This window comes from Callithrix jacchus, chromosome X (assembly GCF_049354715.1).
Source record: "Callithrix jacchus isolate 240 chromosome X, calJac240_pri, whole genome shotgun sequence".
Classification (NCBI taxonomy): Eukaryota; Metazoa; Chordata; class Mammalia; order Primates; family Cebidae; genus Callithrix; species Callithrix jacchus.
Genome location: NC_133524.1, coordinates 141,863,468 through 141,886,251, shown reverse-complemented (window position 1 = coordinate 141,886,251; position 22,784 = coordinate 141,863,468). Strand labels below are relative to the sequence as shown.

At 40.5% G+C, this 22,784-nt stretch overlaps 2 protein-coding genes across 2 annotated transcripts; both read right to left on the bottom strand.

Moving 5' to 3' along the window:
- Positions 1-2,734: 2,734 nt before the first annotated feature.
- LOC144581145 (uncharacterized) lies at positions 2,735-4,855 on the bottom strand. The gene is made up of 2 exons (XM_078363595.1): positions 4,699-4,855; positions 2,735-4,040 (listed from the first exon to the last, which is right to left on the bottom strand). Exons 1-2 carry the CDS (start codon positions 4,774-4,776, stop codon positions 2,829-2,831), a joined length of 1,290 nt encoding a protein of 429 aa, XP_078219721.1. The 5' UTR covers positions 4,777-4,855; the 3' UTR covers positions 2,735-2,828.
- A 13,505-nt stretch (positions 4,856-18,360) lies between these two features.
- On the bottom strand, positions 18,361-20,481 carry LOC144581141 (uncharacterized). Its single transcript, XM_078363545.1, has 2 exons — positions 20,325-20,481; positions 18,361-19,666 (listed from the first exon to the last, which is right to left on the bottom strand). Exons 1-2 carry the CDS (start codon positions 20,400-20,402, stop codon positions 18,455-18,457), a joined length of 1,290 nt encoding a protein of 429 aa, XP_078219671.1. The 5' UTR covers positions 20,403-20,481; the 3' UTR covers positions 18,361-18,454.
- Between the last annotated feature and the right edge of the window lie 2,303 nt (positions 20,482-22,784).

Sequence of the window (22,784 nt, the reverse complement as noted above, 5' to 3'; positions counted from 1 at the left end):
TGCCTGTAATCCCAGCCCTTTGGGAGGCTGAGACAGGCATATCTCTTGAGGTCAGGAGTTTACGACCAGCCTGGCCAACATAGTGAAAACTCATCTATAGTAAAAATACAAAAATTAGCCATGTGTGGTGGCACATGCCTGTAGTCCCGGCTACTCAGGAGGCTGATGTAGGAGAATCACTTGAACCAGGGAGGTGGAGGTTGCAGTGAGCCTAAATTACACCATTGCACTCCAGCCTGGGTGACAGAGTGAAACTCCATCTTAAAAAAACAGTGACTACCATATGACACAGCAATCCTTCTTCTGTATAAATACCCAGAGGAGATGAAATCACAGCCTCATAAAGATATCTTCACTCTTGGCTGGTCACAGTGGTTCACACCTGTAATCCCAGCACTTTGGGAGGCCCAGGTGGATGGATCACCAGGTCAGGAGTTTAAGACCAGCCTGACCAATATGTTGAAACCCTGTCTCTACTAAAAATACAAAACTTAGCCAGGTGTGGTGGCACATGCTTGTAGTCCCAGCTACTCTGGAGGCTGAGGCTGGAGAATCACTTGAGTCCAGGAGGCAGAGGTTGCAGTGAGCCTAGATCACACCACTGCACTCCAGCCTTGGCAACAGAGCGAGACTCTGTCTAAAAAAATATATATCTGCAGTCTCATATTCATTGTAGCATTATTAACAATAGCCAAGATATAGAGACAAATTAAATGCCCATCAGTGGATGAATGGATTTGAAAATGTGACTGGGGGGGGCGGGGGAGGGTGTAGTTACATATATTTATACAGAACAAAATATTATTTGATCTTAAAGAGGAGATCTTCACATCTGCCACAACATGAATGATCCTGGAGAATATCACACTAAGTTAAATAATCCAGACAAAAAGAAAATGATTCAATGGTCTCATATGTAGACTGTATAACTTAGGGGCTCAAATAGACGGAGGTAAAGAATGAAACATTGGAGGTGGGAGGGGAAATGAGGAGATGGAGGTTGAAGGATATAAAATGGCAGATATGTAGGATGAACAAGCCTAAAGATCTAATGTACAGAGGGGCTAAAGGAAATTGTCTTATGAATTTTTGTTAAATAAGATTTTTGCTGCTATTTTCACACACTTAAAAATTAGAGAAGAGGCTGGGTGTGGTGGTTCACACCTGTAATCCCAGCTACTCAAGAGGCTGAGGCAGGAGAATTGCCTGAACCCAGGAGGCGGAGGTTGCGGAGAGCCGAGATTGCTCTATTGCACTCCAGCCTGTTTAACAAGAGCGAAACTCCATTGTAATTAAAAAAAAAAAATCTGAGAAGAGAGATATGCTAATGTGCTTGACCACAGTAACAATTTTAGTTCCTGTATTCCATAATATGTTGTAAACCTCAAATATCATAACAACATTTCTTTAAAGTAAAAGTAAAAAATCCATCATACTTCTACATACTAACATTGACCATGTGGAAATCAAAATTAAATGCATGATACTATGCACAGTCTCTTGAAAGAAAATGTAATACTAAGGTATAACGTAAAACATGGACAAGAAGGTGTGTACAAATATTAAAAATCAAAATATCTTTCTAAAATTTAGAAAATACAAAAATGTACCTGACATATCCATTTACAAAGAAGAACAGATTAGACATACACAGATGCATCTTAAAAACAGGGCTGAGTGAAACAAGAATTGATGATGGATACAGAAATTGAAAACTAATGTCCACAAACAGTATGAGACATATGTTAACACTCATACAGAGAAAAGGATGCACATCAATGCATTACAACGATTGCCAATGTAGACAAGAGGAATAAAACTGGGTCGTGGAAATAAAGGAGAGTGAATGAGTAAATCAACAGGAGTGCGTCTTGAGCAATTAACCCGAGGAACAGACCTCAGCCCTCTACACTTGATGCCAAAACCACTCTACTGTATTCCCTCCAATAGAAACAGGATTTTTTTCCATGGAAGAAATCCTTTTTTCTTTGTTTGTTTTTTTAATTGCATTTTAGGTTTTGTGGTACATGTGAAGAACATGCAATTCTTAGTCACTGACATTCTATGGAAATACTGGTGTATGGAAGTGGTAATAAAAGTATCAACTTGTACTTGTATGATTGTGTTCAAATTCTCCGTAGACTATGCTTTCGTTTATTGCCTGCAGTAGACAATGGCCACTCCCAGTATCCCAAATTTGGTAGGCTCCTGCTCCACCTAGAGTTTCTTATCAAAGAAGTGCCTTACTATTGGGACCATGTCCTGCAAATAGCATCATTCTAGTGTGTGTGATGTGCTGTTTTACTTTCCGTAGGTTGAGGTTCTTGGTCTTTTAGAGGGTGTTCAGTTGCTCAAAGAGTTGAGTGAGTTAGAAAACACACTACCATGAGGTATATGTCCTGGAGGTGTTGATTTTGATGTCTTCATTGTGGAAAGAGTGTCACGGTCACCTACATACAATGCAGCTTTTTTTTTGTGCCCTTCTAATTATGTACATGCTCCAAGAAACACCAAATCCTCTACTTTGTCTCCTGTGGGATAAAATTTTAGGAAGAAGATTTGTCTCCAGGAATCAGTCCTTCACCAAGTCCTTATTCAGAATGTCTGCCACACCTGTGCATCTGCCCACCAACCCTATAGGACCTCATATCCCTCCCTTCTCGAATGCCTACCTCTCCCCTTTCTATCCTCCTCACCATCAGAAAACAGGCAGAGAGACACTCAGTCATCAGCTTCTCAACATTTATTTTGTTGTTGTTGTTACTTGTCCAATTGGGTTTCTCCCCATGTGACTAATCCTGCCCACCCTCCTGTGAGGATCTGTCACATCAGTTGAGGTCTTTATCCTTCTGTGAAGAGCATTCACATGAGTTGAGGTCTTCGTCCTGCTGTGAAGACTTTTTACATGGGTCGAGGTCTTTGTACTTCTGTGAAGGTCCTTCCAATGGGTCGACGTCTTCGTCCCTCTGTGAAGATCCTTCCCATGTGTCGCGGTCTGCGTTCTCCTGTGAAGATCCTTCCCATGAGTCAAGGTCTTTGTCCTTCTGTGAAGATCCTTCCCATGGGCCGAGGTCTTCATCCTTCTTTGAAGATCCTTCATATGAGTCGAGGTCTTCATCCTTCTTTGAAGATCCTTCATATGAGTCAAGGTCTTCATCCTCCTGTGAGTATCCTTCCCATGAGTCGAGGTCTTCGTCCTTCTGTGAAGATCCTTCCCATGGGCCGAGGTCTTCATCCTTCTTTGAATATCCTTCATATGAGTCGAGGTCTTCATCCTTCTTTGAAGATCCTTCATATGAGTCGAGGTCTTCATCCTCCTGTGAATATCCTTCCCATGAGTCGAGGTCTTCATTCTTCTTTGAATATCCTTCATATGAGTCGAGGTCTTCGTCCTTCTTTGAAGATCCTTCATATGAATCGAGGTCTTCATCCTCCTGTGAATATCCTTCCCATGAGTCGAGGTCTTCGTCCTTCTGTGAAGATCCTTCCCATGGGCCGAGGTCTTCATCCTTCTTTGAAGATCCTTCATATGAGTCGAGGTCTTCATCCTTCTTTGAAGATCCTCCATATGAGTCGAGGTCTTCATCCTCCTGTGAGTATCCTTCCCATGAGTCGAGGTCTTCGTCCTTCTGTGAAGATTCTTCCCATGGGTCAAGGTCTTTGTCGTTGTGTGAAGATCCCTCACATGGGTCGAGCTCTTCGTCCTTCTGTGAAGATCCTTCACATGAGTCTAGGTCTTCGGCCTCCTGTGAAGATCCTTCAGCTGAGTCATCTAGGTCTTCATCCTCTTGTGAGTATCCTTCCCATGAGTCTAGGTTTTCGTCCTTCTGTGAAGATCCTTCACATGGGCCTAGGTCTTTGTCCCCCTCCTCTTGGATTGGATCAATGGAATTCTGTCGGGACTGGTCTTTCTCCATTTGATTTGAACATATTTTCTTACCCTTCCTGTAGTAAAACACTAATATTGTTGGATATTGTGATTTTTTGGTCTTCTTCAAGCTTTGTTCAGAGGCTAAAGCTCCGTTCAGTGTCTCCTGTGTCTGGTAAGAAACCAGGGAGAGGGCAGAAAGACGTTATTTTTGGTGAAAATGGTAGAGACTGAATAGCCGTGCTGGCAGGAGGGGTTGTTTACAAGAAAAAATGCAGGTTGAGAAAGAGGTTTGTGCCAGAGAAGAACAAGGTGGAATCATAGGGTAGGGATCTATGGGGAAGAAGAAGAGGAGCATGGCTAGGGTCATCCGCGTTAGTCCAAACTGCACCATTTTGTAAGCTCTTTGCTATTTTGCAGGCCTTGGTCAAAGTGAAACATTCCATGGGGGTTCAGGCTGTGAGAAACATCATGCCTAATCACCTGAGCACAGGGCAGACAAAGGCCCCACTAAAGAAACATCACTATCACATCTTGCTTGGCAAAGCTCTAAGGAACACCACAATGATATTTCACCAGAACAAGGGCCAAACCACCTAATCATAAGAACATCTCATAAATAACCTGCAAGTCAGCAAACCACAGTGCTTAGATCCCTCCTACCCACGCCTGTAATTACCCCAGACTGTAAACAGCAGTAGGCTATGGCATAAAGCTGGCCCCCCACTTCCACAGGTGCCTGCAATATTTCTGTGCTGCTATTTGAGCCACCCCATCTCTATGTGTCCTTCTCTCATCCTAGCGTTCCCTACAAAACTGAACAATCTTACCTCATCACTTTCTTTATTACTAGATTCACAGGGACTCTTCCTCTTCTTCCCGTTGGTGCTTGACGTTGGACCTTCCATAATTATGGCAGGTACTAGAATGGGTATACTAGCCCCTTCTAGGGTACAGATACCCACAGCTACATTGAAGCTTGCCAGTGGGTCGTCCCAGAGCTTTTGCCCTCCCTATATGCACCCTCCTGGTGACCAGGCAAAGCCACACCCTTGAGCTTTGTTTGATCATACAGGCAGTGTCCCAGCCAATGGCAGTCCTAGGATGGCTTTGACATCACAAAGCACCACCCCTGACAACTCCCTGACAACTCCCTGGCAACTCCCTGGCAACTCCCTGACAACTCCCTGGCAACTCCCTGGCAACTCCCTGGCAACTCCCTGGGCTTGGGGGCAAAGGATGAAAGGGATGTAGAGAAAACCAAATGCTGTTGTTGTTTCACCATCCCCTGAAGATGCATCCCAAACTGATCTTAAACACTCCTCATTTCTCTATGTTTAATGTCATGGCTCACATCAAGTGAGAGGATGATTCCTTCAAGCTCTTCCCCACAGCCCTTCATATTAAGTAATACATTTTTTATCTTCCAGCCCCCACCATGACCTAGCATTTTAGATGTCTCACCTGAAATCCCGTCAAGCTGGTGTGGCTACATCTAATTATTGGTGTAGATGTGAATTATCCCATTTCCCACCTACAGTTCCTTCATATGCACCTTGAAGACAGTTTACTTTTAGCCTACTGCCAGGCAAATTTCAACCAATATTATTTACCCAATGTCCATGTAGTTCATTTAAGTGTCCTATTTCCAATCTGAAATGTTGGCTTTCAGTCTGTCAAAACTTTACTGAAAAAAGATGCTCTCCTGTGTATCCTAGTCTTGTTTCAAATGAAGGGTGTCTGTTCATAGTAAATGTAGTATTCCAACGTGAATTCTACCAGTATGTGCAGTGCAGGGAGGAATGGATATTCAAGTGCTGGAAGCTGTTCTGAGTGTTTACATGCAGCATACTGCAATCTAAGACCAACATGTGCACCAGTGTGGGCATAGTTGTACTTTATACTGCAAATTGTGTCCAGCGGGGAAAAAAATGGCATTCAGATCGGAAGGGGAGAAGTAAGAGTATCTTTTGTCAAAGACTACATGAGAGTCTGTGTAGAAAAGTCAATCTTAAAAAAGGCTTCTACAATCATTGAGGTTAGCAAGATTGCAGGATAGGAGGTCAACATATAAATCAATTGTATGTTTATATATTAGAAGTGAACAAGTAGAAGTTGAAATTAAGAATGGTGAAATGTAAAATACCACTAAAATATTAAATGCTTAGGGATAAATCTGAACAGAGACATAAATGATCTGTATACTTAAAACAACAAAATTTGCAAAGATAAATTAATGACACAAGGAAAAGAATTGAGATGTATAATTTGATTTTCAGTTAAACAATTCAATATTGTAAGATGTCAGTTATTTCCAAATTCCATCTGTAGCTTCAACTGAATCCTAATCACAATTCTAGGAAGGCTTCTTAATATAAATTAACAGGATAATTATAATATTCATACAAAAATATAAATTTTCTAGAATAGCCAAAAGAAAAGTGTTGAATCTTAAAAAGCTCTGGATTGTATCACTGTCAGTGTTTTAGTTTTGAACGTGTAATGTGGTAGTGTACCGAAGATTTTACTATTGATGAGATTGGGTAAAGGGTATATAAGGCCTCTGGGTGCGTATTTTGAAATTTCTTGCGAACTTATAATTGTTTCAAAATAACAACTAAAAATGTTTTAAAAGAGAATAAGACAGAAGGCCAAAGATAGACAAGGCATGGCCCTAGATTTACCCCACAGCTTGACACTTGTGCTGTTCTCTATTGAAAGTCACGAAACTCAATAATGGGGAAAAAAAGTTGATAAATAAAACAAAAGAGAATTAGACCTCGGGTTTTCGTTCTAGTGTTCACCAAGCTACTATATCTTTACTTCATACACTATAAAATCAATAAAAAACTAGCAAAATGCTCTGCTAATTTTCAGAAACAAATAATTCATAGCATTCCCAAGCCTGTCGTCTAAACACTAACACATCAGGTGAACATTGTTATTAAGGTATACTTTATTTTTTTAGTGAATCCCCGATGTTGTCTAGAGATTAACAATTCCAATTAGTAAATCCTTACAAACTCACATCTAAGTATTTATTTCCTTTGGACTCTTGTCTGCAATTAGCAGTGAGAACAGCACCCTGTCAGGTCATGTTATAAAGGACAAAAAAAAAAACAAAAAACAAAAAAGTAAAACAAGCAAGAATCAACAGGCACACAGCATCCAATAGGGTAGGTCAATACTGATTAAAATTGCTGAAAATAACAGCTTTCAATTATCTTATTTATTAGCTTTTATCATTGTTTTTTAAATTTCTTTACCAAAAAATGTTTTGATGAGTATATCTCCATCCAAAGAAAATTCATCAAAATGTTAGGAACACATTCAGTGTATATTCCTATTGAAAGATGACAGCTTACATTATAAAATAACACGTATTGAAAAACTTAACGATTATGTTATATTTGTCACTAAAATGAATTTTAAAAATTTAAGGTCATCAGCGTACGATGAGTTCATCATATTGAACTTTTTAAAAGATTTCTGATGTGTTCAGTTTTCAAGAATATTGTTCCTTATCATATCAGGTTGAGTGACACACTCTCTTATGCCATGCTATAAGTCAGAGATGAAGCCAGGACCATAACCAGGGACCACTGGATACCTTTTCAGCTCGTTTTCGGGCCTTTGTACAAATGCTATTGTAAATTGACACTAGTTAAGTCATAGTAGTAGCCCTCAACTACATTTTCAATAATTTTTGTCACACTTTTTAGCTGCCTAAGGCAGGTTTAAACACCACACAAAGTACCAGCTATAGGAAAGGATCTTCTTGGGATGTGCTCCACTCTGGCCACAGAGAGCAAGGTGTTAGAAGCCAACCATATATTTTGCTCTGGAACACAGACAGGTGAAGAGTAATCAGTGAGAAAGAGTTGGTTATGAAAGAGGGATAAATCCTACTGCTGACTTTGAATGTGACTGAATGAGTGGCTTTGAAAAATGCCAGCACCATTACCTCCACTGCAGCCACTACTACCTCGACATGACTACCGCTACTACTACTAGCAATAGATTCCATACCCCAAGAACCTGCTATATGTCAGGCTCTGCGCTGAGCATGTAGTATCTAGATCAAACAGATGGTCCATCCAAAATGGAACAATTTGACAAATATTTGTCTGCAAAGGAACCATTTGCAAACAGGTGGATGCAGGGGGAACATCAGAGATTGTGCTAGTAGCAGCTGCCATCACTCCAGACCTAAAGGAATGAGAGCAGGGAGGAAGTGGTTACTAGAACCTAAATTAACAATAATCATGAGGAAATGGCTATCTGGAGATGAACAGTGACCTCTACCAAGAGACTCATCCAGCCCGAGGTGACTCACAGGGATGGAGCCAGGAGAATAGGCCCACAGCCCTCACTCTCCTTCCTTTCTCCCTCCCACCTCTGACTCTCCTTGAGGCTCCCCATTAGCCAAACCCAGTGGACATCAGAGAGCCCAGGAGCCCATTGAGAGAAGCCCTCTAAACTGCCTCCCAGGACAGAGTGGGTGAAAAAGGGTGATATGTGGATCTGGAAAGGCAGAGGGACGATGCTCAGCAGAAATGCGATACTCACAGCAGTATCAGGAGGTAGAAGCCACCACGGGGACCCCATTTACTGGTGAGGAAATTGTGGCCTAGAGAAGCTCAGCATGTCTGTAATTGTGCACCAGTGTTCAAACCTAGGTTCATTCTGCCCTAAATCTCATATTCTTTCTGGCAATCTGGGCAAACTGCATACCTTCTTCAGACTTTGGATCCCTCCGTTGTAGAATGAGTAAATTGGAAAAACGGATGCCATTTAAAAGAAATATGCTATGAGGTCAGGTACAGTGGCTCACACCTGTAATCCCAGCACTTTAGGAGGCTAAGTGGGGCAGATTGCCCGAGCTCAGGAGATTGAGACGAGCCTGGGCAACAAGGCAAAACCCGTCTCTACGAAAAATAGTAAAGATTAGCTGGGCGTGGTGGCGCATGCCTGTAGTCCCAGCTACTCCATGGGCTGAGGAATGCAAATTGCTTGAAACCAGGAGGCAGGGGTTGCAGTGAACCGAGTTGGGGCCAGTGCATACCAACGTGGGTGACAGAGCAAGACTCTGTCTCAAAAACGGAATAAAATAAAATAAAATCATAAATAAATACAAATATGCTATGGGTCTGACATAGATGGCTTTTATTATGTTGATGTATGTTCATTCTATACCCAGTTCAGTTTTTTTCAGGGTTTTTAACATAAAAGTATATTGAATTTTATCAAATGTCCTTTCAGCATCAATTGAAATGATTCTATGGCTTTTAGCTTTCATTCTGTTGATATGCTGTATCAGACTGACTGATTTGTGCATGATCATACCTTTTTGCATACCAGCCATAAGTTACACTTGGTCATGATGAATGATCTTTGTAATGTATTGTTTAATTTGATTTGCTAGTATTTAGTTGAGAATTTTAGCATCAATACCCATCAGACATTTTTGCCTGCAGTTTTGTTTTTTCCTTTGTGATGTGTCTTTGTCCAGTTTTGGTATCAGGGTAAAACAGGAGTTTTTGAATGATTTTGAAAGTATTTCTCTCTCCTCCATTTATTGGAATAGTTTGAGTACAACTGGTATCAATTTAAGTTGATTCTGGTTCTTCTTTAAATGTTTGGTAGAATTCAACAGTGAAGCCATCAAGTCCTGGGCTTTCCTTTACTGGAAGACTGCTTATTATGGCTTTTAACTTGTTACATATCTTTGGCTTATTCAGGTTTTGGATATCTTCATGCAGACTTGGTAAGTTGTATGGATAAGAATTTATGCATTTCTTGGAGATTTTCCAATACATTTTCATACAGTTTCTCATAGTCACCACTAACGATCCTTTGAATTTCTGCAGTATCAGTTGTCATGCCCCCTTTTACTCTCTGATTTTATTTATTTGGATTTTCTCTGGTTTTTCTTACTTAGTCTGGCTAAAGTTTGTCAATTTTGTAAAGCTTTCCGAAAGCCAACTTTTTGTTTCATCTATATTCTGTATTGATTTTCTTCATTTTAGTTTTATTTATTTCTGCTCTGATCACTAATATGTATTTTCTTCTATGAATTTTGGACTCACTTTGATCTTGTTTTTCTAGTTTTTTAAGATGTATCATAAGATTATTTATTTGCAGTTGTGCTTTTTAAATGTAGAAACTTCTATCTAGGCAATTCCTACTTAGTGTTGCTTTTGCTGTATCCCATGGGTTTTGGTATGTTGTGTTTCCATTATTATTTTAGAAACTTTTCAATCTACTTCTTAATTTCTTCATTGACCCACTGGTAATTCAGGATCATGTTGTTTGATTTCTATGTATTTGTATAGTTTCTAGGATTCCTTTTCTTATTAGTTTCCAGTTTTATTTTTTGGTGGTCAGAGAAGATCCTTGATAGTGTTTTAAGTTGTTTAAATGTTTTAAAACTTGGTTTATGACCTAACTTATATTCTTATCCTTGAGAATGATCCATGTGCTGAGTAAAAGAAGGTGTACTCTGCAGGCCTTGGAATAAGTGTTTTGTTAATGTTTATGAGATCCATTTGGTCTGTAATGCAGATTAAGTCTGATTGATGTTTCTTTGTTGACTTTTATGTCTGAAAGATCTGCACATTGCTGAAAGTGGGGTGTTGAAGTCTGCCACTCTTACTGTGTTGGGACCTGTCTCTCTCATTAGTTCTAATGCTGTTTCCTTTATATATCTCGGTGCTCCAGTGTTGGGTGCATATATATGTAAAATTTTTGTATCCTCTTGCTGAACCAATCCTTTCTTTATTATGTAGTTACCTTTTCTTCCCCTTATAGTTTTCATCTTGAAATCTATCTGTCTGCTTTGAATACAACTAATCCTGCTTCTTTTGGGTTTCCATTGAGATGGAATATCTTTTTCCATTCCTTTATTTCAAGGCTATGTGTGTCTTTATAGATAAGTGTGTTTCGGTTAGGCAACAGATCAATGTGTCTTGTTTTTTCATACATTCAGCAAGTCAAAGTATTTTAATTGAAGAGTTTAGCCCATTTACATTCAATATTATTATTCATAAGGAAAAACTTACTCCTGTCATTTTGTTATTTATTTTCTGATGGTTTCATGATCTACTCCTCCTTTCTTCTTTCCTTCCTGTCTTCCTTTAGTGAAGATGATTTTTCTGTGAGTTTATGGTTTAGTTTCATACCTTTTATTTTTGTGTATCCATTGTATATTTTTTCGTTGGAAGTTACCATGAGGCTTGCACATACTATCTTAAACCCATTATTTTAATCTGATAACTACTTAGTTCTAGTTGCATAAAGAAACAAAGAAGCAAAAAACAAATAAATAAAACTGATAAAAATTGCACCTCAACTTCGTCTCACTGCTTTTTGACTTTTTGTTGTTTCTATTTATATATTATTGTAATGACTATGTCTGGAAAAGTTGAAGTTATTATTTTTTATTGGTTTATCCATAATCCTTCTACTTAGAATAAGAGTAGTTTACACAGTACAATTACATTGTTATAATATTCACTTTTACAATTACCACTGAGTTTTGTTCTCACAATTGCCCCTGACTAATTACATTTACCCCTGAGTTTTGTGCTTCAAGTTTGAAAGATCATTTTTTCAGATATATTATTCTAAGGCAAAAGATTTTTATCCTTCAGCACTTTAAATATACCATGCCTTTCTCTCCTGGCCTGAAAAGTTTCCGCTGAAATGTCTGCCGCCAGCCATATTGGAGATTCATAGGATGTTGTTGGTTTCTCTTATCTTTCTGTTTTAAGAACCCTTCTTTATCCTTGCTTTTTGGGAATTTCATTATTAAATGACTCGAGGTAGACTTCTTTGAGTTAAATATGCTTGTTGTTCTATAATATTCTTATACTTGCATATTGATACCTTTCCTTATGTTTGGAAAGTTCTCTATTATTATCCATTTGAAGAAACTGTATACCCATAGGTTTTTTTTCTATCTCCTCTTAAAGGCCACTAAATCTTAGATTTGTCCTTTTGAGGCTATCTTCTCGATCCTATAGGCATGCTTCATTGATTTCTACTCTTTTTATTCTTTTGTTTTTCTTGACTGTAGATTTGCAGATGGCTGGTCTTCACACTTACTAATTCTTTCTTCTGCTTGATGGTTTCTGCTATTAAGAAAATTTGATTGCTGCATAATACACCATGGAATCTTATGCAGCAATCAAATTTTCTTAATATTATGCAGAAATCAGAAATGATGAGTTTGTGTCGTTTGTAGGGACATGGATGAATCTGGAGAACGTCATCCTCAGCAAACTGACACAAGAACAGAAAATGAAACACCGCATATTCTCACTCATAGGTGGGTGATGAAAAATGAGAACACATGGACACAGAAAGGGGAGTACTAAACACTGGGGTCTATTGGGGGAAAAGGGGAGGGCCAGTGGGAGGGGGAGGTGGGGAGGGATAGCCTGGGGAGAAATGCCAAATGTGGGTGAAGGGGACAAGGAAAGAAAAGCACACTGCCATGTGTGTTCCTACGCAACTGTCTTACATGCTCTGCTCATGTACCCCAAAACCTAAAATCCAATAAAAAATTTAAAAAAATAAGAAAATTTGATAAATTCTACAGTCTATCCCTTGCATTTTTCAGCTCCAGAATTTCATCTTGATTCCTTTTAATTATTTCAAACTCATTGTTAAACTTATCTGATATAACTCTGAATTCTCTATATTATAGTGAATTACTTTGAATTTGAGCAACACAGGTATTTTGAATACTCTGTTGAAAGGTTACGTATCTCTTTCTTCAGAATTGGTCCCTGTGGCTTATTTGCTTCATTCAGTGAGGTTATGTTTTCCCGGATGGTGTCGATACTATTAGCTATTCTTTGGTGTCTGGTCAATGAAGAGTTAGGTATTTATTGTAGTCTTCACTGTCTGAATTTGTTCGCACCCATCCCTCTTGATAATGTTTTCCAGATAAATTGCAAATACTTGGGTGTTTGAGTTTAAGCTGTATCTGCTTTTGGGTGCACCCCAAGCCCACTAATGCTGCAGTTCTCGCATACTTGTGGAGGTACCACCTTGATGGTCTCGGAAAAGATCCAGGAGAAGTCTCTGGGTAATCAGGCAGAGACTCTTGTTCTCTCCCCTTACTTTCTCCTAGACAAACTGTTTGTGTCTCGCTCTCTCCATGTTCTGAGCCATCTAAAGCTGGGGGTAGAGTGACACAGGCACTCCTCTGGCCACCAGCACTATGACTGTGGTGGGTCAGACCTGAAGCCAGCACAGCTCTGGGTCTTGCCCAAGGCCTGCTGTAAACCACCCCCTGGCCCCTGCCTATATTTGCTCACAGCCCTAAGGCTCTGTAATCAGCAGGTGGCAAAGCTAACCAGGCCTGTGTCCTTCCTTTCAGGGCAGTGAGTTCCCAGAGGTCAGTTCAGAGGTGCTATCCGGGAGTCAGGAATTAGTTAAAGATCTTAGAACTCTACCTGGTGTTCTATTGTATTGCATCTGAGCTGGGGCTAAAGCCACAAGAAGCAGTTCTTCCCACACTTCCCTTCCTTTCCCAAAGGCGAGGGAGCCTCACCTTGTAGTCACCCCTGCTGCAGGCCAGGGAGAGTACTGCAGCACTACCACTGATGCTCCCTTAAGTCCCACGGGTGCTGAAGTCAGCTCATGGTGAATGCTCCCTGGTCTGGGACTCACCCTTCAGGGTAGTGGGTGCCTGTGTAGTCCAGGGCAGGTCCAGAAATGCTGTCCAAGAGTCACATCCTTGAACCGGGGGCTCCGATAGCCCATGTGTTACTGTATCCCTTCTTGCTATGCTGGTACCTGAAGCCAGTGAGTCTCAGAGAATAACCCAAGGCCCTCAATGTTTATTCGAGTCCAAAGGGTTATTCAGTTAGCCGGTTATAAATGCTGCCAGGACCTGGTCATTTCTTTCAAGACAGCACGTTTCTTTCCAGCCCAGGGTGTGTCTAGTCATGCTGTCCAGAAGGTATTGCCTGGAACACGGGCTTCACAACTCTGACCAGTGGCCTATTCTGCTGTGGTTGAGCTGGTATTCAAGACACAAGGAAAAAAACGTTCCTCACAATCCCCTCTCCTCTCCTCAAGTGGAAGGAAGGGCTCTTTTTTGGAGCTGCCAGCTGTGCAGTCTGTGGGGCTAGGGCAGGGATGACGCCAGCACACCCTCGGCTGCCCCAGCTGGTGTCTCAGTAGGTCATCTGCACCCTTCCACAGCCCCGCCACAGTCCACTGTCTCTGGGCCCAGTTCAGTGCTAGAGCTGCAGTCCTTATGGCCGAGACTGCCTTTAAGGTTTTCTGAGAAACCTGGAACAGATGAGCCCCTGGTGGCAAGGCTTGTGGGAACTCAAGTTATGATTGCTGGGATGGGCGATTTCCCTCTGGCTTGAGCTGGTTTAAATGCTCCCTTCCCAGGTGGGAGTCAGCTAAGTTTGGTCTGGGTTTCCTTTCTGCCGTAAGAGACAGGACTGAGTTCAGTGCCTCACAACTGCTGTGCTCTCGCTCTTCCGGCTTCCAAAGATGCTCTTTACACCACACTGCCACTGCCTAGGGTAGGGAAGGGGTAGTGTTAGCGACTTAAGACTGTTTTTTTTTTTCTAACTTGTCAGTGTCTCTTTCAGTGATACAAGCAAGTACTATGAGAGTTCACCTGATTTTTGGTTCCTATAGAGGTGTTTTGTTCTGTGTGGATGGTTGTTAAACTTCTGTCATTGCGAGGGGGCTGATCTGTGGAGGCTTGTTTTCTGCTGTTCTTACTCCACCTCTCTTACCTTAAGGTTTTTTTTTTTTCCCTCTGAAATGTCTAAGAATGAAGAGTGTGATGCTTTATTACTATCCAAATATGAAAAATGCTTTCATGTCGCATGCTGGATGGAAATATTAGTTTGCAATGACAAATACCTTCAATTGTACATATCAAAGAGTAAGAAGAAAAGCATTGTAATTTTTGGTTTTTACCTTGTTGTCTGACAACTCGAAAGAACAGTTGTCTATTCCAAAGATGATATTAGGGGAATTTTGTTCTGTAAATCAGTAATAGGCATTTAGTATTTGGATAGAGAAAAGAAAACTAGATTTTGTTGGCTGATATTTAGTATATTTTATTGTTTCATATTATCCCTGACAATGATATGACTTAGCAAAAAACAGTTACAAAACTGAATATAACTAAACACACACACACACACACACACACACACACACACAGATGAACACGTGTAAAACTGATGAAATGTGAATAGATAGAGTGTATTAATGTCCATTTTCTTTTTGCTTTTTCTTTTTTCATTGTCCTTTAGGTCCTGGGGTACATGTGCAGATCATGCAGAATTGTTATATAGGTAGATACATGGCAAGGTGGTTTGCTGCCTTCTTCCCCCCATCACCCACATCTGGTATTTAATGTCCATTTTCTGGTTGTGATGTTGTACTATACTTTTGCAAGATCAGTGGAGGAGACTGAGTAAAGGTACTCTGGTAGTTCTCCATAGTATTTTGACATGTTTACAGATATATTAAAAGGCATTCAGTATAATTAATTATAAGAGAAATGCCTAATTAAAACCACTGCATCACTTCACACTCATTAAGAATGCTGTTATCAAAAAGACAATAAATAGCAAATGTTGATGAGGGTGTGGAGAAGAAAGAACCCTGGTACACTGTTGGTGGAAATGTAGATTGGTATAACCATTATGTAAAACAGTATGGAGGTTACTAAAGAAATGAAAAAGTTGGCCGCTGGGCATGGCGGCTCATGCCTGTAATCCCAGCCCTTTGGGAGGCTGAGACAGGCATATCTCTTGAGGTCAGGAGTTTGCAACCAGCCTGGCCAACATAGTGAAAACTCATCTATAGTAAAAATACAAAAATTAGCCATGTGTGGTGACACGTGCCTGTAGTCCCGGCTACTCAGGAGGCTGATGGAGGAGAATCACTTGAACCGGGGAGGTGGAGGTTGCAGTGAGCCTAAATTACACCATTGCACTCCAGCCTGGGTGACAGAGTGAAACTCCATCTCAAAGAAACAAAGTGACTACCATATGACACAGCAATCCTTCTTCTGTATAAATACCCAGAGGAGATGAAATCACAGCCTCATAAAGATATCTTCACTCTTGGCTGGTCACAGTGGTTCACACCTGTAATCCCAGCACTTTGGGAGGCCCAGGTGGATGGATCACCAGGTCAGAAGTTTAAGACCAGCCTGACCAATATGTTGAAACCCTGTCTCTACTAAAAATACAAAACTTAGCCAGGTGTGGTGGCACATGCTTGTAGTCCCAGCTACTCTGGAGGCTGAGGCTGGAGAATCACTTGAGTCCAGGAGGCAGAGGTTGCAGTGAGCCTAGATCACACCACTGCACTCCAGCCTTGGCAACAGAGCGAGACTCTGTCTAAAAAAATATATATCTGCAGTCTCATATTCATTGTAGCATTATTAACAATAGCCAAGATATAGAGACAAATTAAATGCCCATCAGTGGATGAATGGATTTGAAAATGTGACAGGGGGAGGGGGGGGGTTTTGTTACATATATTTATACAGAACAAAATATTATTTGATCTTAAAGAGGAGATCTTCACATCTGCCACAACATGAATGATCCTGGAGAACATCACACTAAGTTAAATAATCCAGACAAAAAGAAAATGATTCAATGGTCTCATATGTAGACTGTATAACTTAGGGGCTCAAATAGACGGAGGTAAAGAATGAAACATTGGAGGTGGGAGGGGAAATGAGGAGATGGAGGTTGAAGGATATAAAATGGCAGATATGTAGGATGAACAAGTCTAAAGACCTAATGTACAGAGGGGCTAAAGGAAATTGTCTTATGAATTTTTGTTAAATAAAATTTTTGCTGCTATTTTCACACACTTAAAAATTAGAGAAGAGGCTGGGCGTGGTGGCTCACACCTGTAATCCCAGCTACTCAAGAGGCTGAGGCAGGAGAATTGCCTGAACCCAGGAGGCAGAGGTTGCGGTGAGCCGAGATTGCTCTATTGCACTCCAGCCTGTGTAACAAGAGTGAAACTCCATCGCAATTAAAAAAAAAAAATCTGAGAAGAGAGATATGCTAATCTGCTTGACCATAGTAACAATTTTAGTTCCTGTATTCCATAATATGTTGTAAACCACAAATATCATAACAACATTTCTTTAAAGTAAAAGTAAAAAATCCATCATACTTCTACATACTAACATTGAACATGTGGAAATCAAAATTAAATGCATGATACTATGCAGAGTCTCTTGAAAGCAAATGTAATATTAAGGTATAACGTAAAACATGGACAAGAAGGTGTGTACAAATATTAAAAATCAAAATATCTTCCTAAAATTTAGAAAATACAAAAACGTACCTGACATATTCATTTACAAAAAAGAACAGATTAGACATACACAGATGCATCTTAAAAACAGGGCTGAGTGAAACAAGATTTGATGATGGATACAGAAATTGAAAACTAATGTCCGCAAACAGTATGAGACATATGTTAACACTCATACAGAGAAAAGGATGCACATCAATGCATTACAACGATTGCCAATGTAGACAAGAGGAATAAAACTGGGTCATGGAAATAAAGGAGAGTGAATGAGTAAATCAACAGGAGTGCGTCTTGAGCAATTAACCCGAGGAACAGACCTCAGCCCTCTACACTTGATGCCAAAACCACTCTACTGTATTCCCTCCAATAGAAACAGGATTTTTTTCCATGGAAGAAATCCTTTTTTCTTTGTTTTTTTTTTTAATTGCATTTTAGGTTTTGTGGTACATGTGAAGAACATGCAATTCTTAGTCACTGACATTCTATGGAAATACTGGTGTATGGAAGTGGTAATAAAAGTATCAACTTGTACTTGTATGATTGTGTTCAAATTCTCTGTAGACTATGCTTTCGTTTATTGCCTGCAGTAGACAATGGCCACTCCCAGTGTCCCACATTTGGTAGGCTCCTGCTCCACCTAGAGTTTCTTATCAAAGAAGTGCCTTACTATTGGGACCATGTCCTGCAAATACCATCATTCTAGTGTGTGTGATGTGCTGTTTTACTTTCCGTAGGTTGAGGTTCTTGGTCTTTTAGAGGGTGTTCAGTTGCTCAAAGAGTTGAGTGAGTTAGAAAACACACTACCATGAGGTATATGTCCTGGAGGTGTTGATTTTGATGTCTTCATTGTGGAAAGAGTGTCACGGTCACCTACATACAATGCAGCTCTTTTTATGTGCCCTTCTAATTATGTACATGCTCCAAGAAACACCAAATCCTCTACTTTGTCTCCTGTGGGATAAAATTTTAGGAAGAAGATTTGTCTCCAGGAATCAGTCCTTCACCAAGTCCTTATTCAGAATGTCTGCCACACCTGTGCATCTGCCCACCAACCCTATAGGACCTCATATCCCTCCCTTCTCGAATGCCTACCTCTCCCCTTCCCTTCCTCCTCACCATCAGAAAACAGGCAGAGAGACACTCAGTCATCAGCTTCTCAACATTTATTTTGTTGTTGTTGTTACTTGTCCAATTGGGTTTCTCCCCATGTGACTAATCCTGCCCACCCTCCTGTGAGGATCTGTCACATCAGTTGAGGTCTTCATCCTTCTGTGAAGAGCATTCACATGAGTTGAGGTCTTCGTCCTGCTGTGAAGACTTTTTACATGGGTCGAGGTCTTTGTACTTCTGTGAAGGTCCTTCCAATGGGTCGACGTCTTCGTCCCTCTGTGAAGATCCTTCCCATGTGTCGCGGTCTGCGTTCTCCTGTGAAGATCCTTCCCATGAGTCAAGGTCTTTGTCCATCTGTGAAGATCCTTCCCATGGGCCGAGGTCTTCATCCTTCTTTGAAGATCCTTCATATGAGTCGAGGTCTTCATCCTTCTTTGAAGATCCTTCATATGAGTCAAGGTCTTCATCCTCCTGTGAGTATCCTTCCCATGAGCCGAGGTCTTCGTCCTTCTGTGAAGATCCTTCCCATGGGCCGAGGTCTTCATCCTTCTTTGAATATCCTTCATATGAGTCGAGGTCTTCATCCTTCTTTGAAGATCCTTCATATGAGTCGAGGTCTTCATCCTCCTGTGAATATCCTTCCCATGAGTCGAGGTCTTCATCCTTCTTTGAATATCCTTCATATGAGTCGAGGTCTTCATCCTTCTTTGAAGATCCTTCATATGAGTCGAGGTCTTCATCCTCCTGTGAATATCCTTCCCATGAGTCGAGGTCTTCGTCCTTCTGTGAAGATCCTTCCCATGGGCCGAGGTCTTCATCCTTCTTTGAAGATCCTTCATATGAGTCGAGGTCTTCATCCTTCTTTGAAGATCCTCCATATGAGTCGAGGTCTTCATCCTCCTGTGAGTATCCTTCCCATGAGTCGAGGTCTTCGTCCTTCTGTGAAGATTCTTCCCATGAGTCAAGGTCTTTGTCGTTGTGTGAAGATCCCTCACATGGGTCGAGCTCTTCGTCCTTCTGTGAAGATCCTTCACATGAGTCTAGGTCTTCGGCCTCCTGTGAAGATCCTTCAGCTGAGTCATCTAGGTCTTCATCCTCTTGTGAGTATCCTTCCCATGAGTCTAGGTTTTCGTCCTTCTGTGAAGATCCTTCACATGGGCCTAGGTCTTTGTCCCCCTCCTCTTGGATTGGATCAATGGAATTCTGTCGGGACTGGTCTTTCTCCATTTGATTTGAACATATTTTCTTACCCTTCCTGTAGTAAAACACTAATATTGTTGGATATTGTGATTTTTTGGTCTTCTTCAAGCTTTGTTCAGAGGCTAAAGCTCCGTTCAGTGTCTCCTGTGTCTGGTAAGAAACCAGGGAGAGGGCAGAAAGACGTTATTTTTGGTGAAAATGGTAGAGACTGAATAGCCGTGCTGGCAGGAGGGGTTGTTTACAAGAAAAAATGCAGGTTGAGAAAGAGGTTTGTGCCAGAGAAGAACAAGGTGGAATCATAGGGTAGGGATCTATGGGGAAGAAGAAGAGGATCATGGCTAGGGTCATCCGCATTAGTCCAAACTGCACCATTTTGTAAGCTCTTTGCTATTTTGCAGGCCTTGGTCAAAGTGAAACATTCCATGGGGGTTCAGGCTGTGAGAAACATCATGCCTAATCACCTGAGCACAGGGCAGACAAAGGCCCCACTAAAGAAACATCACTATCACATCTTGCTTGGCAAAGCTCTAAGGAACACCACAATGATATTTCACCAGAACAAGGGCCAAACCACCTAATCATAAGAACATCTCATAAATAACCTGCCAGTCAGCAAACCACAGTGCTTAGATCCCTCCTACCCACACCTGTAATTACCCCAGACTGTAAACAGCAGTAGGCTATGGCATAAAGCTGGGCCCCCACTTCCACAGGTGCCTGCAATATTTCTGTGCTGCTATTTGAGCCACCCCATCTCTATGTGTCCTTCTCTCATCCTAGCGTTCCCTACAAAACTGAACAATCTTACCTCATCACTTTCTTTATTACTAGATTCACAGGGACTCTTCCTCTTCTTCCCGTTGGTGCTTGACGTTGGACCTTCCATAATTATGGCAGGTACTAGAATGGGTATACTAGCCCCTTCTAGGGTACAGATACCCACAGCTACATTGAAGCTTGCCAGTGGGTCGTCCCAGAGCTTTTGCCCTCCCTATATGCACCCTCCTGGTGACCAGGCAAAGCCACACCCTTGAGCTTTGTTTGATCATACAGGCAGTGTCCCAGCCAATGGCAGTCCTAGGATGGCTTTGACATCACAAAGCACCACCCCTGACAACTCCCTGGCAACTCCCTGGCAACTCCCTGACAACTCCCTGGCAACTCCCTGGCAACTCCCTGGGCTTGGGGGCAAAGGATGAAAGGGATGTAGAGAAAACCAAATGCTGTTGTTGTTTCACCATCCCCTGAAGATGCATCCCAAACTGATCTTAAACACTCCTCATTTCTCTATGTTTAATGTCATGGCTCACATCAAGTGAGAGGATGATTCCTTCAAGCTCTTCCCCACAGCCCTTCATATTAAGTAATACATTTTTTATCTTCCAGCCCCCACCATGACCTAGCATTTTAGATGTCTCACCTGAAATCCCGTCAAGCTAGTGTGGCTACATCTAATTATTGGTGTAGATGTGAATTATCCCATTTCCCACCTACAGTTCCTTCATATGCACCTTGAAGACAGTTTACTTTTAGCCTACTGCCAGGCAAATTTCAACCAATATTATTTACCCAATGTCCATGTAGTTCATTTAAGTGTCCTATTTCCAATCTGAAATGTTGGCTTTCAGTCTGTCAAAACTTTACTGAAAAAAGATGCTCTCCTGTGTATCCTAGTCTTGTTTCAAATGAAGGGTGTCTGTTCATAGTAAATGTAGTATTCCAACGTGAATTCTACCAGTATGTGCAGTGCAGGGAGGAATGGATATTCAAGTGCTGGAAGCTGTTCTGAGTGTTTACATGCAGCATACTGCAATCTAAGACCAACATGTGCACCAGTGTGGGCATAGTTGTACTTTATACTGCAAATTGTGTCCAGCGGGGAAAAAAATGGCATTCAGATCGGAAGGGGAGAAGTAAGAGTATCTTTTGTCAAAGACTACATGAGAGTCTGTGTAGAAAAGTCAATCTTAAAAAAGGCTTCTACAATCATTGAGGTTAGCAAGATTGCAGGATAGGAGGTCAACATATAAATCAATTGTATGTTTATATATTAGAAGTGAACAAGTAGAAGTTGAAATTAAGAATGGTGAAATGTAAAATACCACTAAAATATTAAATGCTTAGGGATAAATCTGAACAGAGACATAAATGATCTGTATACTTAAAACAACAAAATTTGCAAAGATAAATTAATGACACAAGGAAAAGAATTGAGATGTATAATTTGATTTTCAGTTAAACAATTCAATATTGTAAGATGTCAGTTATTTCCAAATTCCATCTGTAGCTTCAACTGAATCCTAATCACAATTCTAGGAAGGCTTCTTAATATAAATTAACAGGATAATTATAATATTCATACAAAAATATAAATTTTCTAGAATAGCCAAAAGAAAAGTGTTGAATCTTAAAAAGCTCTGGATTGTATCACTGTCAGTGTTTTAGTTTTGAACGTGTAATGTGGTAGTGTACCGAAGATTTTACTATTGATGAGATTGGGTAAAGGGTATATAAGGCCTCTGGGTGCGTATTTTGAAATTTCTTGCGAACTTATAATTGTTTCAAAATAACAACTAAAAATGTTTTAAAAGAGAATAAGACAGAAGGCCAAAGATAGACAAGGCATGGCCCTAGATTTACCCCACAGCTTGACACTTGTGCTGTTCTCTATTGAAAGTCACGAAACTCAATAATGGGGAAAAAAAGTTGATAAATAAAACAAAAGAGAATTAGACCTCGGGTTTTCGTTCTAGTGTTCACCAAGCTACTATATCTTTACTTCATACACTATAAAATCAATAAAAAACTAGCAAAATGCTCTGCTAATTTTCAGAAACAAATAATTCATAGCATTCCCAAGCCTGTCGTCTAAACACTAACACATCAGGTGAACATTGTTATTAAGGTATACTTTATTTTTTTAGTGAATCCCCGATGTTGTCTAGAGATTAACAATTCCAATTAGTAAATCCTTACAAACTCACATCTAAGTATTTATTTCCTTTGGACTCTTGTCTGCAATTAGCAGTGAGAACAGCACCCTGTCAGGTCATGTTATAAAGGACAAAAAAAAAAACAAAAAACAAAAAAGTAAAACAAGCAAGAATCAACAGGCACACAGCATCCAATAGGGTAGGTCAATACTGATTAAAATTGCTGAAAATAACAGCTTTCAATTATCTTATTTATTAGCTTTTATCATTGTTTTTTAAATTTCTTTACCAAAAAATGTTTTGATGAGTATATCTCCATCCAAAGAAAATTCATC

Bases quoted from the DNA above. Each gene is read 5' to 3' on its own strand.
- LOC144581141 (XM_078363545.1), bottom strand. From the start codon at position 20,402: ATGGAAGGTCCAACGTCAAGCACCAACGGGAAGAAGAGGAAGAGTCCC. The intron at 19,667-20,324 runs GTAAGATTGTTC...GTTTCTTACCAG, and splicing joins GTAATAAAGAAAGTGATGAG to ACACAGGAGACACTGAACGG.
- LOC144581145 (XM_078363595.1), bottom strand. From the start codon at position 4,776: ATGGAAGGTCCAACGTCAAGCACCAACGGGAAGAAGAGGAAGAGTCCC. The intron at 4,041-4,698 runs GTAAGATTGTTC...GTTTCTTACCAG, and splicing joins GTAATAAAGAAAGTGATGAG to ACACAGGAGACACTGAACGG.